Source organism: Chionomys nivalis, chromosome 2 (genome assembly GCF_950005125.1).
Source record: "Chionomys nivalis chromosome 2, mChiNiv1.1, whole genome shotgun sequence".
Taxonomy (NCBI): domain Eukaryota; kingdom Metazoa; phylum Chordata; class Mammalia; order Rodentia; family Cricetidae; genus Chionomys; species Chionomys nivalis.
In genome coordinates this window covers 109,250,479-109,267,159 of record NC_080087.1, presented here as the reverse complement: position 1 = coordinate 109,267,159, position 16,681 = coordinate 109,250,479, and the positions used below count along the sequence as shown (strand labels likewise).

General features: G+C 49.1%; 1 protein-coding gene across 2 annotated transcripts in view; it reads right to left on the bottom strand.

Moving 5' to 3' along the window:
• The window catches only part of Ngef (neuronal guanine nucleotide exchange factor), a 97,747-nt gene that overhangs the window by 37,530 nt on the left and 43,536 nt on the right, over positions 1-16,681 (bottom strand). Inside the window, exon 1 of one of the 2 annotated variants that reach the window (XM_057763235.1) lies at positions 469-746. The exons of the other annotated variant lie outside the window; for it this stretch is intronic. Within the exon in view, the coding sequence (XP_057619218.1) occupies positions 469-575 (107 nt within the window). The 5' untranslated portion in view covers positions 576-746. Of the gene's footprint in view, positions 1-468; positions 747-16,681 lie in introns of those variants that run through there. 2 annotated transcript variants of the gene reach the window in all.

Below are 16,681 nucleotides of genomic sequence, written 5' to 3'. Positions count from 1 at the left end.
CGAGCTCGCGGGCAGGCATCGGAAACTTGGCGTACCCTGGCCGCTCTGCAGCGCGGAAGGCCGCCCCAACGGGTCCTGCCAGCCGGCTGCCACCCTACGCCCTTATCCGTCGCGCGCCCTCTGGTCCCACTCGGGGCTCTGATCCTCCACTCCTACTCCCAGAGACTCGGAGCGCAGAGAAGGGCGCAGGGCAGGATAGGCGCGCTCTGGGCGTCCAGGGAGAGGGTGCAGGAGGCCGCCCCACGCAGGGACTGGGTGCTAGTAACCTAGACCAGGACGCACTGCTCTTCTTGGGGGGAATGAAGGTCCGACGGGTTAGAGTTAGTGGTGGGGGGGGAGGGCGATAGAAGAAGCCCGGGGGCTAGGAACTCGAATAGGCCATAGGGGTCCGTGAACATCGCCCGGGACGCGAGTGGGAGGAAGTACGCAGGGAAGGCGTGCGGGGGCCGGGATGCTACCGGTCCTCACCTGCCGGGCAGGTGTCCCGCCGCCGAGTCGCGCGTGTCGCTCTCCGAGGTGGAGCTGTCGTGGTCCACGGCGCAGGCGGCGCTGAAGGCTGCAGCCAGCAGCTCCATGGGGACAGGCGACGGGACAGGCGTAGAGGCCGATGGGGGGGCCTCGCGGGGGGCCCAGGACCCGGCCGGAGGCAACGCGCGGGCTCTGGAGAGAGGTCGCAGCGCGCGCGGCTTGAGCCGGAGCTGCCGCCGCCGCCGCTGCCGCCACTGTCGAGCGCTCCCGCGGACGAGAACGCGCCTGGAGGCTCCCAGAGTTGCCACGGCAACGGGGGAGGCGGGCCGGGCGCGCGCGGCGGGGGCGAGGCCAGCGGCGGCGGGGTGGGGGCGCTGGGGCCTGATGCACCCGGACCAGGGGGCGGTGACTCCCCACATGGACCGGAGCCCCGCGGCGCCTGCCTCCCCCGCGGCCTCTGGGTGCCGGGAGACGCGGGGACAGAGGGACTGCGAGCTGCTTCCTCCAGTCTCCCACTCTTACCCTATCGGTGGGCCGGTTGCGGCAGCTCCGCCCGGGTTCCTGGAAGGCGCGGGCAAGGCGACCCTCGGTCCCATCCCTAGATCTGCGCCTTGCCCACAGCGGGGACCCTTGGCAGTTCCCATTACAGCTGAGTCTCTTGGATCGCGTCTCTGTCACTCGGCCTAGAGAATGTATACCCTCTAATCCCTGTTGGAGGAGAAACAGTGGTGCTCCCTGCGCTCCTGCTCTTGACCCTCACGGTGTGTGTGTGTTGGTGGTGGTGGGGGGGGGCTAGAGGGGGACCCCAGTGCAGATGTCTCTCTTGAATGAATCTGTCTGCTGGAGCAATCTCTCCCAGCGACCCCAGAGGATGGCAGACCGTAATTAACGAGAAAGACCGAAGTTCCCTGACACCGCTCGTAGGATTTCCTGCCCCTTGGTCTTTGAGCTCTGCTCCTACAGTTTGTTAGCGCAGATAAGTGAGAGAAGCAGGTGAGTAGCGTAGCACAAGCTCAGATCCACTCAGAGGCAAGGGGAGCGTGGGCCAAGGCACGCAGCTCTTCCATCAGAGGATCCATCGCGCTGCCAGGTCTGGTGTGACGTGGGAACATCTGGAGGGCCTGCTGCCTGGTCCCCTTAGCGGGAGGCCAGCCTACTCCTCTTGGTGGGTGTCCAGATGACAGCTGCCTTTCTTTGTCTGAAGCAGCTGTAGCCAGTTCTGTAGGTACCTGGGAGTGAGGGTGGGGTCCACTTTTCCTACGCTTGGCTTTACGGAACCGGTTCCTGCGGGTTTGGGGCAACCATGCTAATGGTTGTTTTGCCCCCCTTTTATGTGTGTATTTTGCCTGACTGCATATATGTGACCAACGTGTTTGCCTGGTGCACTTGGAAATTACAAAAGGGCATTGGATTCCCTGGAACTGGAATTACAGATGATTTTGAGCCACCATGTAGAGCCTGGGAACCCAGCCTTGGGTCCTCTGCCAGAGTAACAAGCGCTCTTAACCACTGAGTTGCTCCAGCCCCAAGCTTGGCTCACTCTTGGATGAGCAGGGCTGGACAGGCAAGAGAAACAGGGAAGTTTAAGTGAGGGGAGGGCTATTTTGCTGGGAGAGGGTGTTTAATTTTGATTGTCATTTGACACAGCCTAGCACCAGCAGACAGAAGTCTGAAAGAGGGGTTAACTGCTCAGCCATGTCTGTGGAGGGATGGTCTTGTTAGGTTAACAGAAATGGGAAATCCCAGTCTACCTTTGGCTGTGCCATTCTGTGTTTGGGTTATGGACTGTGTAAGAGTGGCAAACAAACAAACAAACAAACAAACAAAAAACAAACCTAAGCTAAGTGGTCCAAGCACGCACACCTCCATATCTCTCTGCTGTTATCCTTGTGTGTGATGTGACTAGCTGTTTCAAGTTCCTGCCTTGACCTGAGTCAAATAAACCCTTTCTCTCCTCTGGTTACTCTTGGTCTGAGTGTTCCAGCACAGCAACAAAAAGGCTCGGCAGGAGGGCTCTGCCCTTCCCAGGTTGCAGGAGTCCGGAAGTTCCGGAACTTCCGTCTCTCCCTGACGGAACTTGGGAGAGAAGGGCATTAGAGGTGGCGTGAAGCCCCCTGAATCCTGAAGTTGTAACTCATCCCTAGTTCCCTGTGATACGAGGTTCTCTCAAGGCCTTATGGGAGTTGAGAGACAACCTTGGGGTCTTCTTCCCCAGCCCTGTACCTGCCTTCGTGTTTGCCTCCTGGACACTGCTCACCCAGCCTCTTCCTTCTCTAATTCTATTTGCTCCATGGCCGTCCCCATCACTTCCATCCCAGGCTCTGCTCTGACTGCCATGAACCATCAGAGATGGAACAGCTTCTGCACAGCGCGAGTCTTTTACAGCCCTGGAGGCTGATGTCTGAGGTTGGGAACTGCAGAGCTCTGCTTTCTCACTGCATTCTGGCAGAAAGGGAGGGAGGGTGTTCTCCGGGGGTTTTAAAATCCCGTTTATGAGGGACCCACCCTCATGTGGTAGCTTCCCAAAGGCCACATGTCCTAATAATCCCCACAATATCACCATATTATTTCAACATACGAATTTGGAGAATGTATTCAGTCCATAGTATTCTTCCACTGGAGCCTCCCACCCTGAATTTATTTCCACATACTCAAACCACATTTCATTCATCCAAATAATACAACAGTCCTAACTTCTTGCAGCAACAGCCCTAAAGTCTCATCAAAATCAAGTGTGGTGGGCAGGAGAATTCCGTGGTATAGTGCAAGAACCTGGGTCGGATGCCCATTCCCCAGGTAAAAGAAAAACCAACAATAACAAGTTAACGATGGTTTAGACCCAAGATCTGGTTTAGCCTCAGGTAACATTTCTCGCCAGTTGTGAACATCCAAAATCAAACATGAAAATGCCCTTCTAAATATAGTATTTGAACAGGTGGGTGTTGGGGGTTGTGGACCCCAAGACCCTGAATTTCTTGTAAACAACTTGCTTGCAGCTGCTCTGAGCAAAACAACTTGTTTTCCTGTGTTTGCAGTTGCTCTGAGCACGAGACAGGGGAGTAGTTTCTGGTGGCTGCAGCTGAAAGATCCAATCACGAGAGCTGGGGCGTGGCCAGAGCACTATAGAAGCTGCCCCTGAACACAATAAAGTTGGCATTCTTGGCATTCTTGTTTCAAGGATAACCTGTGTCCCTGTCTGTGCCAGTGGGTCTTTGTGTGTTTAAATCACCACAACTCGCAAACGTCCAGTAGTGCAGGCACCACACTATGGGCCTAATACCGTAGTAGCATGGACAGACGTTACAGGTGGGAATTGATGTCCCAGTTCCAGAAGGGAGGAATACGATTGAAGAAAGAGGTGACGGATCCCAAGGAAGAATCCTGGTGTGATGGTCCATCTTCATTGTCACCTTGACTGGGTCTAGAATCATCATGGACACACACATGGGCGTACCCAAGAGGGCTTCCGGAAATGAAGGAGACCCACCATGAGAGTGGTTAGCACCATCGATGGACTGAGGTCCCAGGCTCAGCGAGAAGAAAAGCGAGGTGAGCAACTTCATCCATCTCTATGTTTCCAGCCTGTGGGATGCAACGTGGCCAACTGCTTCATCCTCCTGTCACTGCCACGATGGACTGCAGCCTCACACTGTGAGGCAAATAGAGTAAAACCTTCCTTCCTGAAGTTGTATTTGCTGGGAAATTCCGTTTTGGAAGCAAGACGGCAGCTAAAACACTAAAACACCTGCTCAAGCAAATTCCATGTGGCTTGGGCGTGGATCTCTCTGGATTGTGGCTCTGCCTTGCACATCCCTGGAGAGGTGGTCCGGTCCTCCCTTGAGATCACCTAGTGGGCAATGTTGCCTTGCTGCTCGTTGGGTTGGCTCATGCTGCAGCTACATGGTCTGCACTGACGCCCCACCAGGGTTTGCAATGTCCAGGCCACAACTCTATCTGTGGCCCTTAAAGGTGAGAGTAGACCAGTGGTTCTCAACCTTCCTAATGCTGCAACCCTTTAGTACAGTTCCTCATGTGTGGTGACCCCAACCACAAAATTGTTCATTGCTGTTCCATAACTGTAAATTTGCTACTGTTATTAGTTGTAATGTAAATATCTGATCGCAGAACATCTGACCAAAAGGGGTTGCGCCCCACAGGTTGAGAAACCCTGGAGTAGAGGTGCTCTGCCCTGGCCTAGACTCTCTGTTCTGCCACTAGCCCAGGGTCAGCCTGAGAGCTAGCCTCGACTCCTGTGATCTGCCCAAAAGCCTCAGAAAGAAAAATCTCTTTTTCCTTGGTATCTGAACTTTCCTCTCAGGATTTTTGGGCCTTGCTGTCTGCCTGCCTAACTGCAGGTTCAGCAAGAGACCTGTCTCAAAGGAATGAAGCAGAAGAAAGTGATACAGCTGGACCCCCCCATGTCCTCCTTTGGCCTCCGTGTACAGGTGCCCAGGCATGATCGCTCCCCCATATACATACAACGCACGCCTATCCCACGTATTCACATGCTTTTAAACTCGATTAGCCTTTCCCCTCTGTCCTCTTCCTAAGCTGTGGGCTTGATTTTAAACACTGCCATTGAGCTCTGTGACCAGAAGGCAAAGCCCAGCCCCCTCCTGCAGTCCGAGCCTCCCAGTGTCCCCAACTCTCTCCAGACAGAGGGATACATCCCCTCCCCCGCCCAGGTTTTGACCTGTGCTTACTTTCCTAGGCTTGCTAAGAACTGTTACCTCTTCTAGGACCTTGCTGCCTTGGTGATACCTTCCATCTGGAAAGCTGTCCTCACCCAGCCCCCTTCCCTTTAGCCCCAGCAGTGGCCGCTTGGCACTGGGATGCTCTGTGAACCAGGCATTCCTGGGAAGAGCATTTCATGGGCAGTGAGCAGAGCCTGCTGGTTTGCATGGCTCTGTCCCTTAAAGCTGATGTGGCACGAAATGGAAGCTGTCACCTTCGCACTCTCCCGCACCGAAGAATAAAAACCCAAAAATACCACGGCGAAATTACATACATTAACATGAATATAATAAAATCTTCCAGTTGAAAAATAAGCTAAAAATATGCTCCTAATTATAAAATCAGTTTAGAGACTCGCTGAGTTCTGAGACATGTAACCTTAAGTTAAATTCCCCATGTTCTAATTCCCATCATATTTGGGGCTTATTAGGCAGGCTATTATTAAAATCTCTGCTTCCCTGACATTTTTCTCTGAATCATTTAGAAAGCAAAATGCTAGGAGATATTTCTACCTGGCTGACACACAGTAGGCTCTCAAAAACATATAAGAATAATTTAATGTTGTTTTTTTAAAACAGTATTTTTCTGGTAGTTTGTCTAAGAATTATTTATGTTTTCTTTTAGGTCACAAGTATTGGCCTTTTCTTTGTATGGCAAACGCCAGCCTTTAGGTATCTTTGTTTATGTTTCCTGAGCCCTAGGTCTCATAGGTGCCTCATGGCACATTTGGAAGCAGATTGTGATAGCTAGTGTCCTAATTGTCAAATTGACAATCTGGAGTCCTCCGAGAGGAAAATCTTCAACTGAGGAATTGCCTTCAATAGGCTGGTCTGTGGGCAGATATTTGGGAGATTGTATTGATTATTAATTGATGTGGGAGGGCCCAGCCCACTGTGGTCAGTAGGAAGGTGGTCCTGGCCCTTAGGAACTAGTTAAGTATGAGGCAGGGAGGGAACCAAAGAGCCAGCAAGCCAGCTCAAGCAGCGTTCCTTCATGGATTCTTGCCATCAGTGATGAATCATTACTTGGATGTATAAGCAATAATAATTAATAATAATAATAATAAATAATAATAATAATAATTGAATCCTCCCTCCCTCGAGTTGCTTTTGTTGGAGTTTTATCACAGCAACTGAGATGAAACTAGAGCAGTTAGATTAACTCTCAACTCAACCCAGCTGAGAATCACCCAGAAAGAGCATCTTAAAAAGGGATGGTCTAGATGGGTTTGGCCTGTGGGCACGTCTTGGGGGACAGGTTTGATTGACTAATTGGTGTGGGGTGAGCCAGCCTGAAAGTGGGTACACTACTCTTTGGTTTGGATCTGGAGTTGTATAAAAGTAGAGAAAGCTGGCTGAGGGCTGAGCCTGGCGGGTTCCTCTGCCCTTGTCTGTGGATGTGCTGTGGCCAGCTGTTTCAAGTTGCTGATGCTCACACATTCCCACAGTGATGGACCTGAATAAACCCCTTCCCCCCTAAGTTGCTCTTTGTCAGAGTGTTTAGCATGGCAACAGAAAGGTAACTATGTCACACATCACAGTCCACATGACTTTTGTGGATAAGGAACCACAGTTTACTTTTCTAAATAGGGGATTAAGCCCGGAGTCCTTTGCATGCTAGGCAAGCAAGCCCGGTACCCCTGGACCTATGCTCCAGATCTTGAAGACACAACTTTCTACCTAACACATTCTATTTTCAGAATCACATTATATGCTAGTCTATCTCATAGGAAAAATTCCTTATGTGTGTGTGCTTTTTTTTTTTTTTTTTTTTTTTTTTTTTTGGTTTTTCGAGACAGGGTTTCTCTGTGGTTTTGGAGCCTGTCCTGGAACTAGCTCTGTAGACCAGGCTGGTCTTGAACTCACAGAGATCCACCTGCCTCTGCCTCCCAAGTGCTGGGATTAAAGGCGTGCGCCACCACCGCCCGGCCGTGTGTGTGCTTTTATATAAAAATAGATAAACATATGTTTTTAAATACAATTGTATTCCTCTGTGGTAGTTTGAATGTAATTGGCCTCCATAATCCCATACAAAGTGGGTATGACCCTGTTGGAAGAAGTGTGCCACTGTGGGGGCGGGCTTTGAGGTTTCCTATGCTCAGGATATCGTCCAGTGTCTCAGTCGACTTCCTGTTGCCTGCAAGATGTAGGACTCTCAGCTACTCCTCCAGTACCACATCTGCCTGCATGCCGCCATGCTCCCCGCCATGATAATGGACTGAACCTCTAAAACAGTAAGCTTCCCCTCAAATGTTTTCCTTATAAAGGTTTCTGGGGTCATAGTGTCTCTTTACAGCAACAGAAACCCTAAGACATCCTTCAGTGTACATTGCAAACCTCAAAACTCCCAAGAGCGTTTGTCTGTATCCTTCGTCTATAAGCACAATTGCTTGTTTCTGTTGCTTCATGGGATAGCCTGTATGTTTGAGGTTGTCATGTGTCACAGAAATGGTCTAAACAAAATCCAGGTTCTGTGGAGAGAATTCAGTGTACCTCAAAAGAGGTCTGGCCTTTGCCTGACTCTTCTGGGAAGTGAATTCTGAGCTGTGGGAGGGTCGTGGCTAAAGAATATGTTTGCTTACTTGAGGGCTTTGGAGCACAAGGTATGGGTTCAGACTTCAGAGCTGAAGACCAAGATCAGCTGAGTAGCTATCAAGTTCCCACATCCCCTCCCTACTCAAAAACTGAACACCAAGGCTCAGGTGAGGTCCTCTGGTTGACTGTTCTTTTCCTTCCTCCCTTCCTCCTTCCCTTTTTTCCCTCCCTTCCTCCCTCCCTTCCTTTTGTATGCACATTGCCATTCTGGGCATAAGAAAGCACTTTCCCAGGGTTCATGGGAGAAGAGAAGACCTTGGGTGTTTATCTCTGTGTGGAAGTCCCTTGGCTCCGCCCTGCTCACCTAATCCCTCTGTTGATTTGAATGTCCTTTCCTGGTAGCCACTACAGGGGGGTTTAATAGCCATCTGTGGAGTTTATGAGTCCTCCCAGCAGATTATTCAAGCTGAGGGTGGCCTCACAGACCCCCCCCCCATAGGCTTGTGATTGTCCCTCCGTTCGTATTAAATCACAGCAGCCGCGGTTCCTCCCAGCCTCCCCTGCTGCTCTTTCCTTTCCTTCCATCACCCACCAGGTGGTTTCCCCAAGCTCGCTCATCCCACACACCCGTTACCCTCAGTGCCTGCCTGGAAAATCACTGTGTGCTGGTGTCAATGCCCAGGGAGGCTAAGGGCAGTGGGGTAATGTCTGACATAAGCTGGGCCCTTATCTCTGTTAGTACCTCTGTCACCCCTGAACTTCTTGGGTATCATTGTGACTATGCCACTTATCTCTGCAGCCCCAGCCTCCTGCACATCTTGGGGCCACTGAGGGAGACGTCAGTAAATACAAGGAACACCATTAGGCGTGTGCCATAGAGCCTGGCTTTAGATGTTCCTCTGTGGCGCAGCAGCAGTGATGCTTGCATTGCATCTTGGGTATCTTTGTCCAAAGGCTCCCTCAGTTGACTTTCCTGGGAGGGAGTTAGCAGCTCCTGCAATGAGAGCCCCTAGCTAAAAGGAGGTAGACCCCACATTGCTGAGAGTGCTCTGCAAGCTACTTCCCAGTACATGATAGAAAGTGACATGGGTATTGTCGCTTGGTGGGAGAACGCATAATTCGCTGAGATAGAGATGGTGTTACTAGAAAGATCCACATAGTACAGGAAAACATGTTTGGGTCTGCTGTAGACTATTATCTTAACTGGGCAAAGATGTGTTACATTTGTTTATGCTACAGAATATTACGTTCACTGTGTAAAGGTGTGTTACTTTTGTTTATGGCTGCAACTGTTTAACCATGTAAGAATGCGTGTTTAATTATGTAAAGATGTGTTGTATCCGCTTCACCTTGCCTGTCTGAGGCTCCTGATTGGTCTAATAAGGAGTTGAACAGCCAATAGCTAGGCAGAGAAAGGATACATAGGGCTGCTAGGCAGAGAGAATTTATAGGAGAAATACAGACTCAAGAAGGAAAAAGGAATGAGAGAAGGAAAGAGGAGAGAATGAGAGACACACCCTGGGCAAAAAGCCAGGCATCCACCAGCTAGACAGACATAGAGAAGCAGTAAAGTAAGCTATACAGAAGGAAGAAAGGTAATAAACCCTGAGGCAAAGGTAGATAAAGAGAAACAGGCTAATTTAAGTTTGAAAAACTAGCCAGAAATGTGCCTATGCTAGGCTAAGCATTCAAAACTAATAATAGTAAAGTCTCCATGCCATGCTATCAGAGCTGGTTGGTGACCCAAAAGAAAAAGCCTGGTACATGGGTCTCTGGGCCTCCAACTTCCTATGTAGTCAAGGAGGACCTTGAATTCTCAATCCTCCTGCCTCCACACTCCAAATATTGGGATCACAGGCGTGTACCACCACATTTGAGTTTTATTTGGCGCTGTGATTTAAGCCCAGTGCGTCATGCTGGCTAAGCAAGCACTGAATATACTGAGCTACACTCTACCATATAAGACATGAAAGAAAAACTGTGTATCCATAAAGTAAACTTGAAAGGATGACATGTAGTTAAGAAAATTAATCATGAGGAAAGAAAATTATTAGGAATCATAACTGAATTTTAGAAAACGGGCCATAAGCTCTGGGTAGCTTTTAATTTCGTTTGGAAACAACCACCTTGCCCTTACTGTCCAGTTGGCCTTGGCTTATTAGCAGTGGCTGCCTAAGGGCTGAGGATCTCGCAGAAAGATTAGTATGGTTTTGAAGGAGATGAGCTGTGTTAGAGACACAGGGAGGTGTCCATCAAAATGCCCAGTCCCAGGTCCTTGCCTGTCTCTCATGAGGCTTAGAAAATGGTTTTCTTTCCTGGAATTCAAAGCTTTGTAGGCAGACGTTTCAAAGAAAAAAAGAAAATCAGAAACTCAACAAAGGGTTTTTAAATGCAGAGCAGGTGGTCGCCCAGGTTGCATGAAGACCCAGAAAGGTCCGGCCCCTGAGAGGGTGGGAGTGTGAACTGGCCTAGCTTTCCCGAGGGCAGCCTGGTAACTGTGTGCTGCAAATCTGTGATTGTTCCTGCTCTCCAGAGAAGACAATCTACTTCTAGGAATATATCCAGCGAACTATTATGTCTGTGCAGAGAGAAATCGCTGCAAGGATGCACTATTTATAACTGTAGCACTTAGAGCCGTGTAAATATCCAGTTACTGAAGATTGACTGTGTGTGCACGTGTGTGTGCACGTGTGTGTGCATGTGCATGCATGAGCCCACCCATGTGTGTGTGAAAGCTAGAAATCAGACAGGTGTCTTCCTGAATTGCTCTCTCTCTCTCTCTCTCTCTCTCTCTCTCTCTCTCTGACAGTCTCTTTGAACCTGGAACTTGCAAATTAGGCTGCACTGGATGGTGAGCAAGGGCTAGGGATCCTCTTGTCTTCTCAGTGCTGCGGAGGTCAGCTTTTCACATGACTGCTGAGGATCAGAACCCATGTCCCCATGCCCGTGTGGCAAGCACCTTACCCACTGTCCTCTGCCCCAGTTGACTTTAAATAGTGACATATTTCTCCCATAGGATACTGAACTTAACATGCTTTTAGAATAATAGTTAAGAATCTGAAAATATGCCTATGTAGCGTAATACATTATACAGATGCCTATATGATTTTATAGTTTGAAAGCAAATATTATGACAGCTGGCTTGGTTTAATTTTTGCTTTCAGAGATAGGCTCATACTCTGTTGCCCGTGCTGGCCTGGAATTCACTATGTAGTTCAGGCTGGACTTGAACTTCGGGTTTTTCTGCTTCAACCCCCCAAGTGCTGGATTATAAGCACACACCACTACATCCAATTTATTTTGCTTATAAGTCAACTTTTAATCATGGAATTTTAAGTTTGCGTATGTCCTTTTAAGTTAAAGGACTGATGGAGGGGCCAAGGGGATGTCTCAGTGGGTAAGGGCACTTCCTGCAGGAGCCTAAAGACAGAGTATGAGTGGTGAAGGAGAGGACCAGCTCCCCACTAGTGCTGTGGCCCTGCCCCTGCACGTGACATGTGCACACATGTGATAATAAAGAAATAACGGGGGGAGGGGGAGGGGCGAGCTACAAGAACAATTACCAAAAGTATTGTACGGTACTTGTAGCTGGCTGGCTGGGTTCTGTGGGAACTTTCTTCTTTGTACTCGGGTGTTTAATTTTTTTTCTACAATAAATGTGTCACTTACATAATAAGGGGGAAAGTTACTTTAAAAACAACATCAATCTTTTGATGTGCATAAATTTAGAGCCTGAGTTGAAAGTGCGCTGGGAGATCACGATGAACTGGGAAAGGGTGGGGCTGCTTCTGCAGTCTCTCAATTTACCTGGGAAAAATATCTCGATCTGTCACGTCCATCAATCTCTGGGGGGAGGGGAACCCTTCAGTTTCCAGAGAATCTTGAAATTAAAGTTGACCGTGCTATTTCCTGGCACCGTTAGCATTAAGGCACTTACCAGATACTCTGATCTGTCCGTTAAAAAAAAATAGTCTCTTTTCCAGAAATTGCCCTTTTCTTTCCAAATATTATGGTGTGGGCGTTGTAATCAGAATGCTGCTTCCATTTCAGCCAGAGCTGTACTTATGGGCACTTACCACCTCTCGTTGGAGGTGGGATCCTCTAGCACCCCTGGCTCAGCTCCATGCCTCCCACTTGGCAGATGCCTCCCCTCTTAGAAAGCCCCTGTCTCCTGCTCAAGAGGCAGAGCTGGGGCCCTCTTAGGATCTGATCTCCCTTGATTCGGGAGTTGATTTGCTGGCCTACTGCACTGTGCTTAGAGAGGAAGAATGGCCGGACTGGCTCTGTTTCCTTCCTGGGCTTCCAGGCAGGGTGTCTGGCACACTCTTGAGGTTCCTTGTACATCTGCTGATTGAAACAAACTGGGAGGGGGAGCGTCGGGGGACACGACCCTCCTAGCACCCTTCAGCAAACCGCAACCGCAAATGCCATCAAACCCATTTTCTTTTCGCCTATTCATATAAATCTCTCTTTCCAGCTCCCTTGAAAGAAGAGTCCCCTTAGCTAACACGCTATTATTTTCCAGGGACAAAGTCTGTTTGCCAGCAAGAGCTGTTACTCCACTCCTGTTTTCCTCCCTGCTGCCTGTTCGTGCCTTCCTGGGACTGACCAGTGGCTGCCGCTTTTTGTACTTTTAAAGTCATGCCTCATTTTTTCCATGCAGCATGTTACATTTTTTTTTCCTGTTTCTAAAATGCTGTTCAGCCCTTGGAGTGGCTTTGATTTGTCACAGTGAGTGGGCTCTCCTGGCCTGGCCCCTCTCTCTGCTTAGCTCAGGCTAAAACGATGACCCATAGAGGGCTCCTTTTCCCTTCCTTTATTGGTGGGGGTCTTAGAGGAGGGTCCTTGACTTGGGAGCAGCACAGGCTTCCAAATGGAATTGACATTTGTCCCCGAGAAAGGGACCTCAGTTGTCAGTAGCTATTGTCCTCTAAGAAGTGATGGGCTCTTCCCAGGAGACAGGCAAGTCTGCTCCATGGGTGTGAGTCAGAAAAATGACAGCATAGAATGGAAAATTCCCTTCCCTGGAAGAGCACCTTGGAGCATGCCTGTCCCTTCTCCAGCCAAGCCCTGGATCCAGCCACACCCCATGCTCCTTGTGGGTGGCCATCACTCCAGTCTCTTAAAGATAGAACCATATGAATTTTCTTCATTAAAATCTATTGTGACTATAAAAATATAAGTCAGAGAAGTGTGCAGTGACACACGCTTCTGTTGGGAGGGCAAAGTCATTCGAGCCCCTATGGAGGGGAATCAAACAAAAACTTCTAGAAGCATGCTTGCATGCAAGCAGCAATTCTAGTCTAGAATGTGCCCTAGAATACGGAACAAGACATGCACAGAGTTAGTTAATTGTGGCACCATTTCCCAGAGCTCTCTGTTGGAAACAACCTGTATCCTCACTGAAGAAGACTGGCTGGACACGTTGCAATAGCTTTAAACCAGTCAGTGAGGTTTAGCTGTAGGAATAAGCTTGGGGGGGGGGCACCAAACTCATGATGTCCAGGGTTGAGCTGAAGAAGCAAGGTTGGAAAGAGTGTGCAGCTGCTATTGCAACAGAATGGAGACAGAAGATATTAAATGGCAAGATGGTTCAGTAGTAAACGCACTTGCTGACAAGCCTAAAGACCTGAGTTCAGTCCCCAGACCCACATTGTAGAAGGCGATAACTGAGCCATGCATGTTATCCCTCTGACCTCCACATGCACACTGACATATATGCATGTTCACACACATAAGCAAATGTTGACAACGCCTTTTAGACACGTGTATCTTCAATGACTCCCCCGAAAGGTATAACTAATAAGATAATTACTTCCAGAGCAGGGACAGGGACTAAGATTTTCCCCAGTGTGCTTTTTGACTTGCAAGTATTTTGAATATTTACACAGAGTGGGAGGGAGGGAGGTAGGGAGGGAGGGAGGGAGGGAGGGAAGGAGGGGGAGACTCGGTTACATCTCAAATCACAATCCCAGCTGTGAAGAGCTGGGCCATCAGGAGTGTTTGTGCAGAGCCGGGCACTGGCTTTGCTACGGAGCGGAGCATGGTGGACCTCCACCTATGTGCGGAACCTCCTTATTCTTAGGAGCTGCGTGCCAGGTATTTCAGGGTGAAGACTTGAGAGTCTTGTTCACTTTCATACAACTCAGGACATAAATAATGGAGACAGAACCCAAATATGCAAGGGGCTGCCATCTTTTGAGTCTGAACTGAGAACACACAGGAGTTCAATGTACCATGTTTAATCCCCTCCCTCCATTTCTTCCTTCAGAACTGGGGGTTATATTCAGGGTTTCGTATACAATATACGGGTGGTCCTCTGTGGTCTTCTGCTGAGCTAATAGCCCTAGACTTTTTTTTTTTTTTTTGCCATTATTTATTTTGAGACAGTTTCTCTAAGTTATCCAGTCTGGCCTTGACCTTGCTTGTAGCCCGCTCAGGCCTTGAATTTGTGATATGAGATTGCAGGTCTGTACTACCAGACCCATTCTTCTTAAAGCTCTTCTTTATAAAGTCTGGAGAAGCTTGGCATAGTGATTGAAGGGCCCTAGTAGGCCTGAGCATGGCAAACATGGTGCGGACAGGTTTTACCCTTCACTCTCCCCTCTCCCTTCCTAAAAATTGTCAGATTAACCTTTCTAAAGCTAGCCCCCAAAGACCATTCCCTTATCGGGCCACTGACTCATCCCTGAGAATAAACACCAACGTCCAACAACCAAAATCATTATTTGGCTAATATGTTCAACCAGGATTTTACCAACTTGCCCTAGCACAGACACACACCCCCCTTTTCTCTTTAAAAACCCACTTCTGCAGAAAACGCTTACTGTTGCTGCCACACCACCGCCGCTACGTTTGCAGGCAGGCTCCCCTCCACCCTACTTGCCCCTCTAGAGTAATAAATCTCCTTTATGCTGAGAATTTGATGTCTGGGTGTGCCCTGGACCAACTCTAAGAGGGCTGCCTTCCTTTACAGTGATATATTTCTGCAATCCGAGCATTTAGAAATCATAAGTTTGAAGCCAGACTGGGCTACATAGTTGATACCCTGTGACAAAAATAGACCAATAGGGGCCACTGAGCCTGATGTCTTGAGTTCGATCCCTGAGATACACATACGCATGCACGCATACACACATACAAATAAAATATAACATTTTTGAAAAGGACAAGGAAGGGCACCAAGTGTCACTCAGTGGGTTCCATTCCATCACCTCAAAAATCAAAGTTGGGGGTTGGAGGTGTGATGTAGAGAAATGGCACTTTTGATGTAGAGGCCCCATTTCCAGGTTCTGTGATTTGAGGTGCGAAGATGTTGAGTCTAGACGGTACAGGGATGAGGGATGAAGATGCTGTGGCTAGACAGTACAGGGATAAGGGGCGAAGATGCTGAGGCTAGACAGTACAGGGATGAGGGGTGAAGATGCTGAGGCTAGAAAGTACAGGGATGAGGGTTGAAGATGCTGCGGCTAGACAGTACAGGGATGAGGGGTGGAGAACTTTGCCAGTTCCCCAGCATAACTCAGGAACTCTGGGTACCAGTGCCAGCTGCAAAGTGGGCCTCCCAAAGCGGGGCTCTCTGTCCCTTTGAGCCCCTGCTATGTCTGCAGTGTCCTACAAAGCTCAGATCACAATGGCTGCTCAAGGAGAATGACTTGGGCCAACTGGAGCATCTCAGGGCTGAGCCTCCACATCTGGCTTCTGAGCAGTTCATCTCCATGGCCTTTTAGTTGAGGATTAGGAGCAGTTTTTTTTTTTTTTTTTGGTTTTTTGAGACAGGGTTTCTCTGTGGTTTTGGAGCCTGTCCTGGAACTAGCTCTTGTAGACCAGGCTGGTCTCGAACTCACAGAGATCCGCCTGCCTCTGCCTCCCAAGTGCTGGGATTAAAGGCGTGCGCCACCACCGCCCGGCTAAAATCCAGTACATTTTTTTTTTTTTTTTGGTTTTTCGAGACAGGGTTTCTCTGTAGCTTTGGTGCCCGTCCTGGAACTAGCTCTTGTAGACCAGGCTGGCCTCGAACTCACAGAGATCCACCTGCCTCTGCCTCCCGAGTGCTGGGATTAAAGGCGTGCGCCACCACCGCCCAGCTAGGAGCAGTTTTTATTGTGTTTCTATGTTCAGATGTCAGGGAAGTCAAGTCAGTTTGTACTCAATCAGCAATGTGTCCTCGGTGCTCTTTACAATATCAGAGATTTGTTTCTGAAGTGTCAATTTTTCTCAATGAAATCAATGTCTTGTTCTTTTATTTGTGAGTTGGCTTTTAAGTGGCTTTTGTAGTCTGGCAAATAATCTTTTCATGCCTTTTTCTGCTTCCAAGTTTTGGATGTTTATGGTTTTTCTGATGGGTTTGTAAACACAGCATTGTTTCCATGAATATTTTACATATATTTTTAACATGACCCATTTTCGTGAAAGGAACTAGCATCTAAGGCTGTGTGAATCAAGATAGCAAAGAGGGCCAGGGATGGTGGCCCGTGGCTGTCCTGCCAGCACTTGGGAGGCTGAGGCAGGCACATCACAAGGTCAGTGCCAGCCTGGGCTTCCTAGTCAATTCCAGTCTAGCCTGAGCTGCACAGGAAGGCATTTTCTCAGACAAACAGACAAGGAGAAGGCAGTGCCGGGAGCTGCTGTGTGCTGAGCATGGGCTGCAGGCCAGCGATGAAACATCTGTCCTTCATGGCTCCCGCTCTTCCTGAAGGTGAAGACTGGGGAGAAGCGAGCCGCACAGGTCTTGTGGTCCAGCCCTTGCCTATGTGCTGGCAGGACAGATGAGTCCCAGAGAGCTCTGCAGACCATGGCAGGTCCAGAGGCTAGGGTTGGGGGAGGGAACTCACATCATCCCTGCCTCTCTTCCAGACTCAGAGATCATGTGACCTGCAACTGTTGCTATGAAGCCTAGACCTTGTCTGTCACCTCAGCCTCTTTTTCATGAATATGTGATTAAC